At 37.1% G+C, this 16,296-nt stretch overlaps 2 protein-coding genes across 6 annotated transcripts in view; one reads left to right on the forward strand and one right to left on the reverse strand.

Annotated features, from left to right (window-relative positions):
- klc3 (kinesin light chain 3) overlaps positions 1-16,296 on the forward strand; it is a 248,905-nt gene that overhangs the window by 37,422 nt on the left and 195,187 nt on the right. The window lies entirely within an intron of this gene.
- ercc2 (excision repair cross-complementation group 2) lies at positions 48-15,020 on the reverse strand. The gene is made up of 23 exons (XM_055011984.1): positions 14,972-15,020; positions 14,586-14,685; positions 12,817-12,894; positions 12,641-12,703; positions 12,429-12,542; positions 12,208-12,324; positions 10,653-10,769; positions 10,154-10,277; positions 9,960-10,056; positions 9,257-9,390; positions 8,250-8,418; positions 7,870-7,988; positions 7,622-7,691; positions 7,271-7,340; positions 6,790-6,891; positions 6,563-6,626; positions 5,314-5,435; positions 5,143-5,235; positions 4,979-5,051; positions 4,816-4,886; positions 2,894-3,037; positions 2,612-2,755; positions 48-881 (listed from the first exon to the last, which is right to left on the reverse strand). Exons 1-23 carry the CDS (start codon positions 14,974-14,976, stop codon positions 789-791), a joined length of 2,283 nt encoding a protein of 760 aa, XP_054867959.1. The 5' UTR covers positions 14,977-15,020; the 3' UTR covers positions 48-788.

Raw genomic sequence — 16,296 nt, forward strand, 5'->3', positions numbered from 1 at the left:
ACAAAAAGTAAAATGCATTCAAAAGAATAACAACGCAAGTCAGCCGGTTAAATACAAACATTTATAGTCCAACTTTCTGGTTGGAAAACAGGTAAACAAATATTCGGTATAAAATGCGACTACGTACAGTTACAGTAGTCTAGTCTGTACGACAGACACTATTTGGACCGATGTTACACCCACAGGTGGAAAAATGATTCTGCAGCCGATGCAATACATTGACCCACTGATGCTGTTTGTAACTCAGCAAAAAGACGATTCTAAAACAGCACAACTTGTTCATTTATGGACTGAAAGTAAGTGTCTACTGAAATTCAAGTATTAGTTCTCTTATAACAATGGAAACTGTTCAATAATGCAGATATTTCTGTTTTCTTTTCAATGCTAGTTTTACATGGCAGTCGAGTACTTCAGTATTTAGTTACTACTGAATGCATGCAAATCTGTTTAGCAAGTGGCCCAAAATACTAAATTCTGGATGAGTTTTCTGAAGCTCAGACCTACTGTGGAATTTAAACTAACACAGAAACCTCTCCTGCAGCCATCACAGTGGAGCCAAGCTGTACTTTAAATACTCTAACGGTATTTTCACCACACAGGAAAAGAACTTCTGGAAGGTAGTTTAGTTTAACCTCCTAAATGCTACGTATCTGGAAGTCTGCGCTGCCTAAAATGAACTCTGTACGTTGTGTCTGCTACTTGACCCACTTCTGATCATTGTTAACGGCCGATGACTCCATTGTGGGCGTTACCATAGTGACGACATAACGCAGCAGAGTGTGTCACCTTCAGGTCTGATGAGCAATCTGAGTAATTTTCTGCAGCATTTCCTCCGACTCCAGCTGCTCCAGTGTCAACAGAGACAGACCCAGCTGGTCCTCCTGGTGGGAATATAGAGGTAAATATAAAAATGATGGACTGTCTGGACATTTAGATTTACTGTTCTACTAAACAACACTGCTGAGGACTTCAGAACTTCTAGTCTACAGTCAGATTTGTCAACACACATTTTATATCCCATCAAGTTTCAAACAATCCATGTACAAAATACTAAAATGTGCAGTTGTTGTGTAAATGTTCTTGTCCTGAGACCAAATCTAAAAAAAAATAGGAGAAAAGAATGTTTGAAAATGTTTTTAAATTCTCCTTTTTTGTTTTTTTTCATTGATGTCTCTTGTAATTATGGGAACATTTTTTTAATCAACATAATATTTTAAATAGTAGTTATTATGCACAACATGCACCCAACCCTGTTGATGACATTTTTGTCATTTTGTCTTGTTTTTCTAATTTTTTGTCTCATTTTTGTCGTTTTGTGTCTCGTTTTTCTTATTTTGTCTCATTTTTGTCTTGTGTCTTGTTTCTGTCGTTTTGTCTCGTTTTTCTCTTTTTTGCTTCGTTTTTGTCGTTTTGTCTCAGTTTTGTTGTTTTGTGTCTTGTTTTTCTCGTTTTGTCTCGTTTTTCTCTTGTCTCGTTTTTCTCTTTTTGTCTCGTTTTTTGTCGTTTTGTGTCTCATTTTTCTTATTTTGTCTCATTTTTGTTGTTTTGAGTCTTGTTTTTCTCATTTTGTCTCGTTTCTGTCGTTTTGTGACTCATTTGTCATTTTGTATCTCACTTTCGTCTTGTCTTTCATTGTTTTGTCTTGTTTTTGTCATTTTCTGTATCTTTGTTGTTTTGTGTCTTGTTTTTGTCGTCAACATCGTCAAACTGTTTTTCTAAAGAATGTGTAGAGCAAAGCTATGTCCTCTCTTCTATTTTTCATGTTTTCATAACATTGTCAGCCTTGATTGAATGTCTTACTCTACATCATATTATCAGGATAAGACTGATTCTTTTGACTGTTTTCCATCAGGCAGTTTGTCCTCTTGGTCAGCAGTAACAGCAGCTAAATATCTAGCTTCTACTGCTGAGAAAAAGATCCCATTAGCATGGATTAGCAACCCTGTTACTGTGATTAGAGTAGGGTTAGCAAACAACACAGAAAACATGGAATAAAAATGGTACCATTGATGTGGAAGCTGAGCCAATCAAGCCTTTGATAGTTTATTACCTATTATTGATGAACATGTAGCAGAAAGCTGTAAAAGAGAAGGTTAATGTTTCAAAAATTTGAAGCCCAAAAGTCCTTCAATTCTGGAATAACCCAAAAATGTGAGAATTTGTACCAAAATTTGTTCCCCTTTTACATGGAATTATAATTTATCGACTGTGCATCACAAACACGTGGCTGCCAGGTGATGTCAGGCCTGTAATTATTTCATTTACGGGACAAAACATGAGGAATAAATACAGTACATGGGTGTCTTTGTGTTTAATTATTCTGCATTTATCAGAAAATGTTCTCGATTTGTAATTAGACGACAAACCTCTTTCTTCAAAATCAGGAACTACATTTTTACCTTCATCTTTTCCCACAAATGAGACAAGAGTTTGGTTGTTTTAAACTGCTCTTACTTTTACAATCTGTTAAGTTTTTTTGTTGCACCTGAACACTGAATGAAACTACATTTACACGACTGGTAAGTCAGTTAACCATCTAGGTATCAGAGGGAAAAAGAAAACTATTTAGAAGCACAGATGTTACACTTGTGTAGTAGTTGTCTGGTCGTACCTGTCTGAAGGGCTGAGCCATCTGTCGCAGGAAGTGCTTGGAGAGCTGCACGGTCTCGTCCACGGTGAGGTTCAGACTGCCGTCGTTGATGTGCTCCTGAATCCAGCGAGGAAGTTTCCCTCGTTTGTCCGCTCGGGCGTAACGCTGAGGAGCAGAGAGGGAAGTTAACACAGCTTCTATCATCACACACCGATTCATCTTCAGTCTGTGAAGGAAAAATTACTCGAGTTGTGCTACATCAGGATCAGACGAATATTTACAGTGGATGGAAACATCACGCACCTTGTCAGCAAAAATCATGAGTCCATAGTCGGTCTTTCCTCTGATGGCTCTGCCGACACACTGAGCAGCATGACGCATGGCATCAAACGTCAGGAAGTCGTTCTCTCGGATCTGAAACTGATCCCGAAGGTACTCCAGCCGAGCCTGAGTCATGAGTTTCACAGAGAGGAAAAATATCCTTCAGCTATGAGCACAATCACGAAACAAATATGAAATAAAAACATTCAGTCAGACTGAAAATAAAAGGAAGTGTGATTTATAAATATACAAATGACATAAGTACTAAAACATCTGTGTTTGTCTTTTCTTTAACAATGTGAACAGTTTAATTGGAGTTTAGGAAAAGACAAATCCTAAATCAGCTGCCAGTTGCACTGTGCTACAACTTCTGCATTCTAATATTAAAACACCTTTGAATTAAATACGAACTTTATAAATTTTATAGATATATTCACTTCAGCTGTGTGATAATTTTCAGATTCAGTGATGCTGACAAATACACTGAAAAAACAAAAACAAGAATAAATATTGCAAAAATGAGACAAAAAGAATCGACAAAAACTGCTAAAAAAAGAAACAAAATGACAAAAAAATAGACAAACAACACAAGACAAAGACACAAAAAAACAACAAAAACAATACACAACAACGAATAAAGCAAAACACAAAATGACAGACAAAAAACACAAGCAAGACAAAAAGGAAACAAAACGACAAAAACATGAGACAAATGACAAAATTTAGACAAAAAAGGACAAAGAACAACAAAACAAGACAAATTACAAAAATGAGACACAAAATGACAGAAGTGAGAAACAAAATGACAAAAAAAATGACAAAAACAAGGCAAAAAAATACACAAATGAGACAAAAAAAGGAAACAAAATGGCAAAAAAAGACAAACACCACAATCAAGACAAAAAACTCCCCACAAAATGTCAAAACGACGCACAAAAAAATGAATAAAGCAAAACACAAAATGACAAAAATCCGACAAAAAACGCAAGCGAGACAAGAAGGAAACACAAAACGACAAAAACACAAGACAAACGACAAAAATCAGACCAAAAAACAACAAAAATAAGATATTACAAAAATGAGACACAAAATGACAAAAACGTAACACAAAATCACAAAAGCAAGAAACAAAATGACAAAAAAAATGGACAAGAACAAGACAAACAAATGCACAAATGACACAAACGAGACAAAACAACAAAACGACAAAAAAGACAACACAAACAAGACAAAAAATCCCCACAAAACGACAAAAACGACGCACAAAACAACAAATAAAGCAAAACACAAAACGACAAAAATATGACAAAAACACAAGCGAGACAAAAAGGAAACACAAAACGACAAAAGCGACAAACAAAACAACAAGTCAGACAAAAAAACAACAAAAACAAGACAAAATATGGCAAAAATGAGACACAAAATGACAAAAGAACAATGAACAATCTAGTATTTTACTTTATGATCCAAACAATTTGTCATGGTCTATAAATTATTTTAAATTTATAGTTTTACTAATTTACAATCTAAAGTCAATGTCTTCTCTGTAATTTTTACTCTTTACGTCGGGCCAGATTGGACCCTCTGGAGGGCCGATTTTGGCCCGTGGGCCGCATGTTTGACACCCCTGATCTACCATAAATAATGTTAAAAACACCTTTCATTACAACACAACTGGTCCTGTGTCCTAAAGCATGTCTTCATACATTCATAATACACAGTTAACAGCTAACACTGTATTCTGCAGCAGACTGAGACTTTTGACACTTAACACTCAAAACTGACAGCTCTAAAGTCAGCAAATAGTAACTTTTACATTTCTAAAATGGTGAGGAGTATCACTGGAAGTGGCAGATGGTAAATGTAGAGCTGCTGACAGTGAGAGAGTTGGCGATAATTCTGACCTTCAGGATGCGGCTCTGAGTGTAAACATAAGGAACTCCAAACATGATGACTGCTCGGCCAAAATGGTGCACTGAAAACGGAAAACACAACGAGATTTATCGTATATGTGACCACAAACAATTCTTCAACAAGGCGCTTCATCCCTGCGGCTTGATGACTCACCGAAATCTATTCCTTCAGACACTTTTCCTCTGGCCACAGAAAGGAGGATGGCTCCTCTGCCGTTCTCACAAGCCTGAAGAGCAACAACAAGCAGAGAAAACACAGAGGGGCAGCTGATTTATCTATTAATGAGCATAAAATAGAAGAACAGGAGCCCCTCTGACCTCCTGATATTTCTCCAGAGCCATGCTGGTCTCTGCTGCGTCCTGAGTCTCGATGAAGATCAGCTTGTTCCTCTGGATGTTCTCCAGGATGCCCTGCAACAAAACAAAAACATGTTAAATTCATACGGCTTTAAGAAGAAACCATTACGTTACATCTGTGCACACACTGACCTGTTCATACCAGGACGCCACGATGTTCTCCATGTAGACGTAGCTCGTGAAAAACGCCACGATCCCGTCAGGAACCACGGCGGACATCTCCAGAAGTAGGTTGCCATAGTTACGAATCACAGCTGGGAGAGAAAAAATATTTTAAACGGTTTTCATGGAAAACATGAAATTGTCTGAGTGACCCCAAACTTTTGAACGGTAATATAGAGCAACTTTAACTAATGTAGAGCGACGTCAACTCATTTTAGGACAACTTTAACTCATTTAGAGCAACTTTAACTAATATAGAGCAACTTTAACTCATTTTAGAGCAACTTTAACTAATATAGAGCAACTTTAACTAATGTAGAGCAACGTCAACTCATTTTAGGACAACTTTAACTCATTTAGAGCAACTTTAACTAATATAGAGCAACTTTAACTCATTTTAGAGCAACTTTAACTAATATAGAGCAACTTTAACTCATTTTAGGACAACTTTAACTAATATAGAGCAACTTTAACTAATGTAGAGCAACGTCAACTCATTTTAGGACAACTTTAACTCATTTAGAGCAACTTTAACTAATATAGAGCAACTTTAACTCATTTTAGAGCAACTTTAACTAATATAGAGCAACTTTAACTCATTTTAGAGCAACTTTAACTAATATAGAGCAACTTTAACTCATTTTAGAGCAACTTTAACTAATATAGAGCAACTTTAACTCATTTTAGAGCAACTTTAACTAATATAGAGCAACTTTAACTCATTTTAGGACAACTTTAACTAATATAGAGCAACTTTAACTCATTTTAGGACAACTTTAACTAATATAGAGCAACTTTAACTCATTTTAGAGCAACTTTAACTAATATAGAGCAACTTTAACTCATTTTAGAGCAACTTTAACTAATATAGAGCAAATTTAACTCATTTTAGAGCAACTTTAACTAATATAGAGCAACTTTAAGTCCTTTAGATCAATTTTAACTAAGATATAGCAACTTTAACTAATATAGAGCAACTTCAATATCATTTCAGAGCAAATTTAACTCCTTTAGAGCAACTTTAACTAATACAGAGCAACTTCTACTCATTTAGAGCAACTTTAGTTAATATAGAGCAACTTTAATTCATGTACACTACCGTTTAAAAGTTTGAATGAATAAAAGTTTGAGCTTTCATGGAAAACATGAAAACACTGTGTGTCAATCATACGAGATCCTCTCTTTTATAATAAATATAAAACTGCACATTTTTACTAACCAAAGTCTTCTCTGGTTTCAAACTTGGAGCTTAGAGCCACCTGATCGTTTCCCCGTCCGACAATCTATGCAAGACAAAGACAAACGTTAAATGTATTCTTTTTTTTTTTAACATTTCTTTTGACATTTTTGGTTTTATTTACAGTTTTTGTGACAAACTCCATCACATCTTGCCATTCATAAAAGCGACATCAACGTATTTTTGTGTATCTGAGTGAAGCTACACACCAGAGGACAGAGGCAGGTCCGTGCCAGTGTCATGGTGAAGGACGCCATGGTAACGGGGCGAAAGTCGAGGATTCTGGGATAGATGTCCAGTGGAGAGAGAGTCTGAAAACGGAGGACAAACGGAAGAAAAAGACGGTCAAAATGAGGTCTACCATTCATTTATTATTGAACATCGAAAAAATTAAACTGAAAATCTAATTACTTGATCACAGTATTGGTTTTTTATTTGTCTGGAATCAAAGAAGGACCAGACATTAAGCTGCCAAACTGCTACCAGCTGTGATAGTCGAATATTTCAAACAAAAAAAATCATGGCAGTAGTCAAACATGGCATGAATTAAGCTGCAGGATTATAGTTTAACATGATATTCAAACTGAAAAAAGGTATCCTTAAGGCAAATAAAATAACAAAACTCAATTGCTAAAGGAGTAATATGACTGTAAAATAGGTAGAGAAAGGAGAAAGTGAAAGGTAACGTACCCCCGAGGTGATGATGACTGACTGAAACCTTTGAAAAACTGGTTTGATGGCTATAGATGGATCCATACAGCTGAGAGAAAAACAAAATCTCATCATTCTGCATAACCTCACATATTTAAAATCAATGACTTTATTTACTTGTTTATAGCCTGTAATCAGAACCTAGATCCGACAAATACCTAAACTTTTTAATGCTAAAATGGTTATTTTGAGGATATTTTAGTGTTTTATGTGGAAAAATCCACCACATCATTCACAGATAACCATCACTGAATGTGTAGACTGCACCAAATAGACATTAATCAATCATATTTCCTATTTTTAAAACATATTTAATCAGTTCTATCCCACCTGAAGTGCAGCACCGGGTTGGCGATGGTTGGAGTTCTGTCTTCAAAGGGCTCAATAATAATCGTAAAACCTTTATAGAGAGTAAGAAAGACAGAAAGATGTTTGATTAATCATCGAAAGATATCAAAAACTAAACCCAACTTCTGTTCAGCTTAATCTTACTTCAACTACAGCATCTGCTAGAGGAATACACATGTTAACACGATCGGATTTGGAGTATTTTAAGGTGCAAGTGAGCGTTGAAGTACCTTGGCTGTAGGTACTGACGAGGGTAGCAAAGTTGGAGATGAGAGTAACAGCTGAGAAGTCTGCGATGTCGGCGATCTCCAGAGTTCGTAGCAGCGACTGCAAACGTTCTGCACAAAACCTGAGACAAGAAACGGACAAATAGAAAAGATTACAGAGAGAAAACGTACATGAGAATCAATACAGATGTTTAGTAAGATAGATGTTAAGATGTAAAAAAGAAAATAAATGAAGAAATGGCAGGATGAGTTAGCAGCTACTAAAGAAAAAATGAAGAGCCGAAGAAGATGAAAGAAAATGAAAGAACAAGAAACTTAATGAGAGACGTCTGAAAGATGGAAGATAGGACGAGAACTTCCAGGATTTGAGTTTTCATTCTGACCTGAGAGGTTTGCGGTCGATGCAGACTTTGTCGAAGATGTCTTTGAGGAACTGGGGGGCGCTCTCCTGCACCACATGGTGGACCCTCAGACGGGACTTCAGATACTCCAGGAAACGTCTCAGGAATCCAACAAAGTGTTCGGCTGTTCGAATCGTACCAGGGACGGCCTCTGAGAGAAGGAGAAAGGCAGCAGAAAACAAAAAAACTTTTACTTTGTGGAGGTTCAGCCTTGTGTTTATGTCATATACCATGTCCATACTGAGCTGGCTAAACTCATGAACCTCTCTGTCTCCATGTTTTGGCTCTTATTCCAGATTAAAATGTCATGTTTTGTGGAGTTTGTTAATCTAAATGTTGAATTTTCCCAAGGGGATGAATAAAGTATCCTTCTACCTACCCATCAATCCATCTATTCATTCCTTCCATCCATCCATCCGTCTATCCACAGTATCCATTATCTGTCTATTCCTTCCATCCATCCATCTCTTACATCCACCTATCCATCCATCCATCCATCCATCCATCCATCCATCCATCCATCCATTCCTTCCATCCATCCACCTACCTATCCTTCCATCATCCATCCATCCATCCATCCAACTACTCATCCATCTATTCCTTCCATCCATCCATCACATCCACCTATCTACCTATCTATCCATCTATCTACCTATCTACCTATCTACCTATCTATCTATTCATCCATCCATCCATCTTCTTGACCTAAAGAAGAAAAAGGAAGAATTAACAGCATCTTAAGAGCATTTTGGCTTGTGACTGTTCTGTGACAAAGCTTTAACCATCTTTCGCTGAAATCGTTAAAAACTACTTGCAATAAACACTGACCTCAAAAGGGCAGAAAGCACAACCGGCATTTTAAAATGTAGCTGGCTTCATGTAAACATAGTCTATTCCATCGTTTATAGACACAAACACAGGAAAGGAAAGAATCAAATCAGTAAACTGGTTCTTTTAGTGTTCATGCCTGATCCTGGTGGTGAACAAACCTTTCAGAATTTCATCAGGTAACACCGGGTTTGAAAGGTAGATGTCCGTCTCCCTGGCAACGTTGGCTTCCTTCAGTCCCTCCACCAGCCGTCGGTATTCCTCCCTCAGCTTAGCGGCGTCTGTTTCCTTTATCCTGTCAGAGGCGACAACAGTTTTATTCTTTTATCATTCCTCGCTTATCAAGGTTAATGCTGGAATTAAAAACAGTGGATCTGTTTTACCCTGCAGGTTTATATACCAAAGAAAACAAAACAGTTTTCATCATTAAATACATCTGTCTGATGTAGGATTAAAGTCAGGAAGTGGAGGAGAGACATTTGGTGTAATTTTCAGTCAGGTACATGCATCGAGTACAAACTGTATTTTGATGTGACAAATGTTTACATGATCTCTGCTTTGTCTAAAGAAACATTTTTGGCCTCTAAAGTTTTCTACTAATTATAATACGCCGTCATTCTAGCCTGGATAAATTAATTAAATCATTCAAAGGAAAAGACATCGCTGCAAGTTTGGGTTCAATCGGTGTCTAAGTAGCGACATCTCTTTTACAAATTAAATACAAAACTGGTCAAAACTAATCTGCTCTGAGGACTGAGGTACAGAACACAGCTTTTACTGCAGATGTTGAGTCTGATCTTTGAGAGGAATATTAGTTCAGCTGCACAAACTGAAATACACGAGTGAGAACAGTATTTCTCTTACTTCTGTATGGTGTTCTGCAGCGTGTCCACGTTGTTCTGGCAGCGGTCCAGTGTTCGTCTGGTGATGTTCACACTCATGGAGTCGATGCAAACGTTGTCTGAGGAGAAAACGAAAGAGAAAGAGGTGAAACTAGGCAAGAAAATTTACAAGAAGATTATTCTGAATTCAGTTTAGATGTCTGTTCCGTTCCTCACCGATATTATGAGCCTCATCAAACACCACCACAGATTTCTTGGCGAGCTCTTTGGACACCAGGTCAGCGATCTTAGGGTCCAGCAGGTAGTGATAACTGTAGACCACGATGTTAGCATGAAGGATCTGAGAGGAGATTCAGACAGTAAGTAGAAAGAAAACATGATATTCAACTGAAAAAAATAGATTATTCTGTAAAACATAGCCTCAAGTACTGTCAGATTATCTTCCAGTCAGTGACAAAAACATGGGTTCTCACTAAAAACACCTCTGAAATTCCAGTAAATACAAACTGGATAAAGGATTGTATTTTTTTCATTTTCTAACTCATTTTCTCAGGAGAGTTGTCTGTGGAATTGTTCATTTTGTTATTTTATTCCCTTAAAACACTGGATCTGTTTCAAGTTTAACAAAATATAAAATCAACAGAAAGCTTGAATAGGTGCAAGAAAATATTAAGAAACCTATTATTTTTCCACATATTTAATGTTTGAAACGTACCGCATAGCGAGCCAGGTAATAAGGACACCATCCCTTCCTCCTGCCGAAGTCCTTCAGGTCGTCCAGGTTGTAGATTCCAGCTGGAAGAGGAACCTGACGGCCGACGGCGTCGAACTCCTGAAGAAAAAAGCAGAAAGATGAGAGAAGTTTAAGGAAACAGAGTAGAGGCACATTAAACCTGACAACACGTTAACTTCAGCTGCAAACATACAATCTGACATGCATTTTTCTCAGTCGGAGGCTTGTTAAAGGTCAGAAATTACACTTTAGTTCCACCTTCAAACATGCACCAGTCTCATTTATGTTGCATAACTTCAGCAGAGTGTTTTCTGCAGCTGAATCTGAGATGGAGTTCATTCAGAGGACAAAAGAAACTCAACACCAGCTCTAATCTGTAGTTACACACAGCAGATTATCTGTGCTGCTCATTGTTTGTTTTAACCCAGTTAGAGATCCTGACAGGAGGGAAACTGTGTCAAACAGCTGATGGATTTCAGTTTTTACTGAGCTGTTGTCCAGTCACATGAACATCTGATCACTAATAACTAATCACACACTTTATGTAAATGAAATTCAGCAGGAAGATTTCAATAATAGACAAAAGAAAGTTGGAGGAAATTCAGTCAAAGAGCTTTAAACAATCCAACAGAGCTAATGAGCAGAAAATTAATTAGTATTCCACCATCAATTAATTCCTTTTCAAGCTAAAATGCCAGTTATTTGTATTGTATGTATGTTTATGTACATCAGCTGTGATTCTTGAACCCATAGATGCTGTCTAAGATTTATTGCCAGTTAAAGAACAGTTTTACTCGCTGTAACCAGAACAAAGCTGGGCTCATTTTTAGACTTCTGGCAATTTAAGTTTTGTATTTTAGTTTCATAGTTTCACCTCCAGCTACTCTTGTTTCAGTTCATTCTTTTGTTTTAAGTTGTAACTGAAAACTTTTCTTAACAGCTTTATTTGATTAATTTTGCTTCTTAACATATTTTTATTGTCATTCATATATAAGTTTCTTCTTCATGTCTCTACGTCTTTTGTTTAGTTTCCTACTCTGCCGTCTCATACTCGTGTAAAAAGAGGTTGAATGAATGAATCTAGTGGTTCTGGATTCTCAACAGTATTTTTTTCTTCTTCCTATTTCTGTTTTATACAATTAGAAATTAAATATCTTTGGATTTTTGCCATTAAACTGACAACACAATTTCAAAAATTGTGCTTATAGCTTCAAGTGGATGGAAATTCTCACATTTTACTGATGAATCAAAGATTTAATGGTCTTAAACTGCTCTTCAACAAACATCACGGACCTCATAATATTCTGTTTTTTAACAGAAAAAACTTTACCCTCCAGCATACTAATGGCAGTACTTAATAGTGTTATTTACATGTCTCTGATACTGAGTATGAAGGTATAAAAATTCTCCAGGTGCCCAGAGAGGCACTTCAAACTAAAAGTATCTTAATATTTTGATTAGCACAAACTATGACACTCTTCCAACAGCGTTAATTATCAGCTTACAGGTATTTTCTGATGACTCCAGCTGTTCTTACCTCGTAGAAGCGACACACGGGCTGGTTGGGGTTAACGTGACGCTGTGCTCGGATGTACGATGCCGTCAGACTGTGACACTTCCCATCGACCTCCTTACCGAAGCGCAGAGAGCTCACCTATGTAGAATTTAATTCATCTTTCACACGTGTTTCAGACAGAAAGCTCGGTCCTGTGTTTATTAAAGCTGCTTCAGATGAATCTGCTTCGTGTTTTTTCGTACCTCAGGGTGGATGCAGAGGTTCTTCCTGGAGGAAAGAGCCAGAGCCAAGAAGTTGTTCCTCTCTCCAGTTTCTTTGGCATAAAACTCCATCAACTTCCTGAGCTCTTCCACAACCTCACAGGACAGACGGAGAAAGGCAAAAGTTACAATGAAAGTCTTTTAAAGCGTCTAATTTTTGCTGTAGAGCAGCAGAAAGTCACACATTTGCACACCTTTTCGATCTCTGGAACTGTTCTGGAGCAGTAAATTAACTTGGTCACATCCAAAGGAAAGGCCTGAAAGAGAGAGAATCTAACATATTATTTATGTTCTATTAGCTGATGGGAAACCAGATTAAACACTAACTCCAGCAGCTCTTTAAGATCCCAGAGAGAGAAGCTGAACTCACCCTCTGATAGGCAACGATAAGAGACAGCAGGGAGATGGTTTTCCCTGTTCCTGACGGCATCTCCAGGACTCCATGGCCCTGAACACAAACACGACTTTAATCAGTCGCTTCTTCGGTCTACTGAGGACAAAACTCCCTTATTTAGTTACCTCAGCGCAGTGACACGATGCAACAACACAACAAAAGAGGCAAACTTGTTGGAAAGAAAGGCCTCTGGTTAAGCTCAATATAAACAGAAGGAACATTACAATAACTAAAGCATGTTTGCTAATTTATCCTTTAATCAGAATTAGGAATAAAGTAGCTGCATGGAAAGAGGTGAAAAGCAATTAAGTTTATTTACTGAAGTACTAGTTTTGAAGCACTAGTAATTTATAGTTACGCCTCACAACATTTCAGAGGAAAAATTAGTAGTAAATGTATCCAAAAGCTGCAGTATTACAAGCAGACTATGTTTTATATGCATCTTTAAACGTGTCTGGAGGGGATTTTCAAATCCAGCACACTTCCTCTACCACTAATATTGACATATGAACGGTGAATTTACAAATTACAATTGGTTTTCCAATTTCAAAATGATTATAAATTCATCACCTTCCCACCAACTGCTTCCAGTGATGATCACAGTTAAACAGTTTATCTGCATTTATTCATCCATTCATTTATTTACTGCCTGTTCTTGTTTATTTGAAATATTAGCTAATAAATGTTTGTATATAATTATCATCAGTTCTACCCTGTATTTCTTTGTTTTGGGAACTGGAGATCAATGAAATCAGAACTTAAGACTTTCAGATAACAGACTGATTAATTACGTTTTCATCAAAGTTTCTTTGAGACTTTGTCTAAATCGATTATTTTCTCAGACAAGTTGAGGATGGTGCCCCAAAATTAACGAGTCATGAAGTGCAGTTTCTACTATTAGGTGTGTTGCAGTCTACTTTTTTATCTACATTTATATTTGGTTCCAGTGTATGAGCCTAATTTCTGCAACATTTAGCTACATGAGACATGAAATGACCAAAAACAGGCACAAGACAACACAAATTGAGACACTAAACAAAGCACAAAGTGCTAAAAACTAGACACAAAACTAGTTACAGTTAATGTTAATACAGTGGCAACACAATACATGGACGGTATAGAACGTGGCATCATGTGCTGCTTTTTAAGACCCTTTAGTCAACTTCACAGGTTCTATTTTAGCAATGTGTAGATTCCACAAAAAAAACAGAACGGCACACAAAACAACGAATAAAGCAAAACACACAATGACAAAAACAAGACAAAAAACACGAGCGAAACAAAAAGGAAACACAAAACAAGAAACAAAATGACAAAAACATGAGACGAACGACAAAAGTCAGACAAAAAACAACAAAAACAAGACAAAATATTACAAAAATGAGACACAAAATGACACAAAAACATGAACAATCTAGTATTTTACTTTAGGATAAAAAAACTTGTCATGGTCTAGAAATTATTTTAAATTTATAGTTTTACTAATTTACAGTTCATGTCTTCTCTGAAATTTTTACACTTTGAGGGCCGGATTGGACCCTCTGGAGGGCCGCTTTTGAACCGCGGGCCGCATGTTTGACACCACTGTCTTAGATCAAAATTAGTTTGATGATCTGAAACATTTAAGCGTGACAGATAAGCAAACAGAAGATATTAATAGTTTTTCACAGCAAGTTTGCAGTCTGACGCTTTCTTAAAGGGGATGACTGTAAAATACAACCACGTCCTGCAGAATAAACACCCACCTTGGCGTCCAGAGTCCTCTTCAGCTCCAGCATGTAGGAGTACTGCTCAGGATAGATGTAGTCATAAGGAAAATACACCAGCAGACCTTCGATGTTGAGCCTGGAATGACAGAGTAGCGATGCTAACAGCAGCTACAGCCAGACAACATGTGAATGAAGCTAAGCTAATTAGGCTCGGTAACTCAGAGACAATCAACAAGAACTCATTAATAAAGCTCTGGAGCAGAACCGGGATAAAGTGCAGCTGCTAGAGTCAAATTTAGTGATAATTTATCTCAGTTACATTGCATGTTTCTGTTGAACTGAACGCAGTCAAGCTAACACTGATAGCCCATGCTGTCTGCAAATGTTAGCTTTTCTCATTTCTATCTTCGTGAAACACTCACTTCATGTTTACGAAGACGGTTAACAGTCGCTCCTCTTCTTTGTCAGTCACTCCTGTTGTTTGGAAATGGTCATTAACAACTTTAATGTTACAAAAACACAAAACAAAACGCAGTTTAGCAGCGCCGGTGTTCCAGTTTGACTGGTGATCAGGTTAACTGGTGATAGTTTCCGTCTCCAGATGTTTCGTCCGCAGATTCGTCACGGTCAGACCTGGATTTACGTGAAATAAAGATACCAGATAAAGAAGACCTCGCCGAAAAACGTCGGCATCACTACTTAATAAAGTCTATATCCATGTAAATATCATCTACAGACAGTAAAAAGAAATATGCGGGCCGAAATAAAAAACACGTATTTTTCAAGTAGGTGAGAGGATTCGAAACCACGTAATCCAGCGATAAAATTACGAAACCACTATTTTACTCATTATGCTACCGATCAGCTCTGCAAGCATTCTGCTTCATCTATATGGATCACTGTCATCCTGTCAGGTGTTTAACACCTGGTGATTGTTCAGGAAACACGTCCATGTCAACTGGGGATAATCACAACGTAACACAGGCTTCCTGGTTAAGAACGAGTCAGAAAACTATTTATTGTCTCACCAAGAAAACCCACAACATGAAAGCAGGTCCACTGCTGTGTTGTGTGTTAGTTTGTGTGTTCAGTGGAACAGATCCAGAGCAGAACTTCAGGTTTAACTCGGGTTTGTTCTCAGAAACACTCAGACCCTCAGCAGCCTCCCATCAGAACAACACGCAGCACAACATCAGCTTTATTTGCTAAAATACATCGGAACAAACTGAGACCACGTTGTTTAAAGTAGTCACTCAGAAAACAGTAAAAACTCGTTCAGTCATCCACGTCCTAACCGTCATTTCAGAGCTCTTTAACCGTTGGCTATCTATCTATCTATCTATCTATCTATCTATCTATCTATCTATCTATCTATCTATCTATCTATCTATCTATCTATCTATCTATCTATCTATCTATCTATATATATATATATATATATATATATTTTTTTTTTTTTTTTTTTTTTTAAACGAAGTAAAGGGATTCGATGTGGTCAAAACAAACAATGGTTTATTCGCCCTATCAGGGAGCCATGAGCACCTATTGCATGTATTGAAGTGACTACAGTCACATTTGAACGTTACAGCTACAGATATTCCTGTTGGACTCTGAAGATACTGTGCTGCCATATTTGTATATTTAGCCTACATGTACTCTAAGGTGGATTAGGAACATGTCATTAAATCAAATACTGTCAATCACCACAATTCACTCTAATCTTCCTCTGTGACATCTTTAAAAGTAT

The sequence above is a fragment of the Amphiprion ocellaris genome, chromosome 7 (assembly GCF_022539595.1).
Source record: "Amphiprion ocellaris isolate individual 3 ecotype Okinawa chromosome 7, ASM2253959v1, whole genome shotgun sequence".
Taxonomy (NCBI): domain Eukaryota; kingdom Metazoa; phylum Chordata; class Actinopteri; family Pomacentridae; genus Amphiprion; species Amphiprion ocellaris.

Coding starts and splice junctions, on each gene's coding strand:
- ercc2 (XM_055011984.1), bottom strand. Junction 7,989..8,249: donor ATCGACCGCAAACCTCTCAG/GTCAGAATGAAA, acceptor TTCTTGTCTCAG/GTTTTGTGCAGAACGTTTGC. Junction 3,038..4,815: donor CTCAGAGCCGCATCCTGAAG/GTCAGAATTATC, acceptor CTCATGACTCAG/GCTCGGCTGGAGTACCTTCG.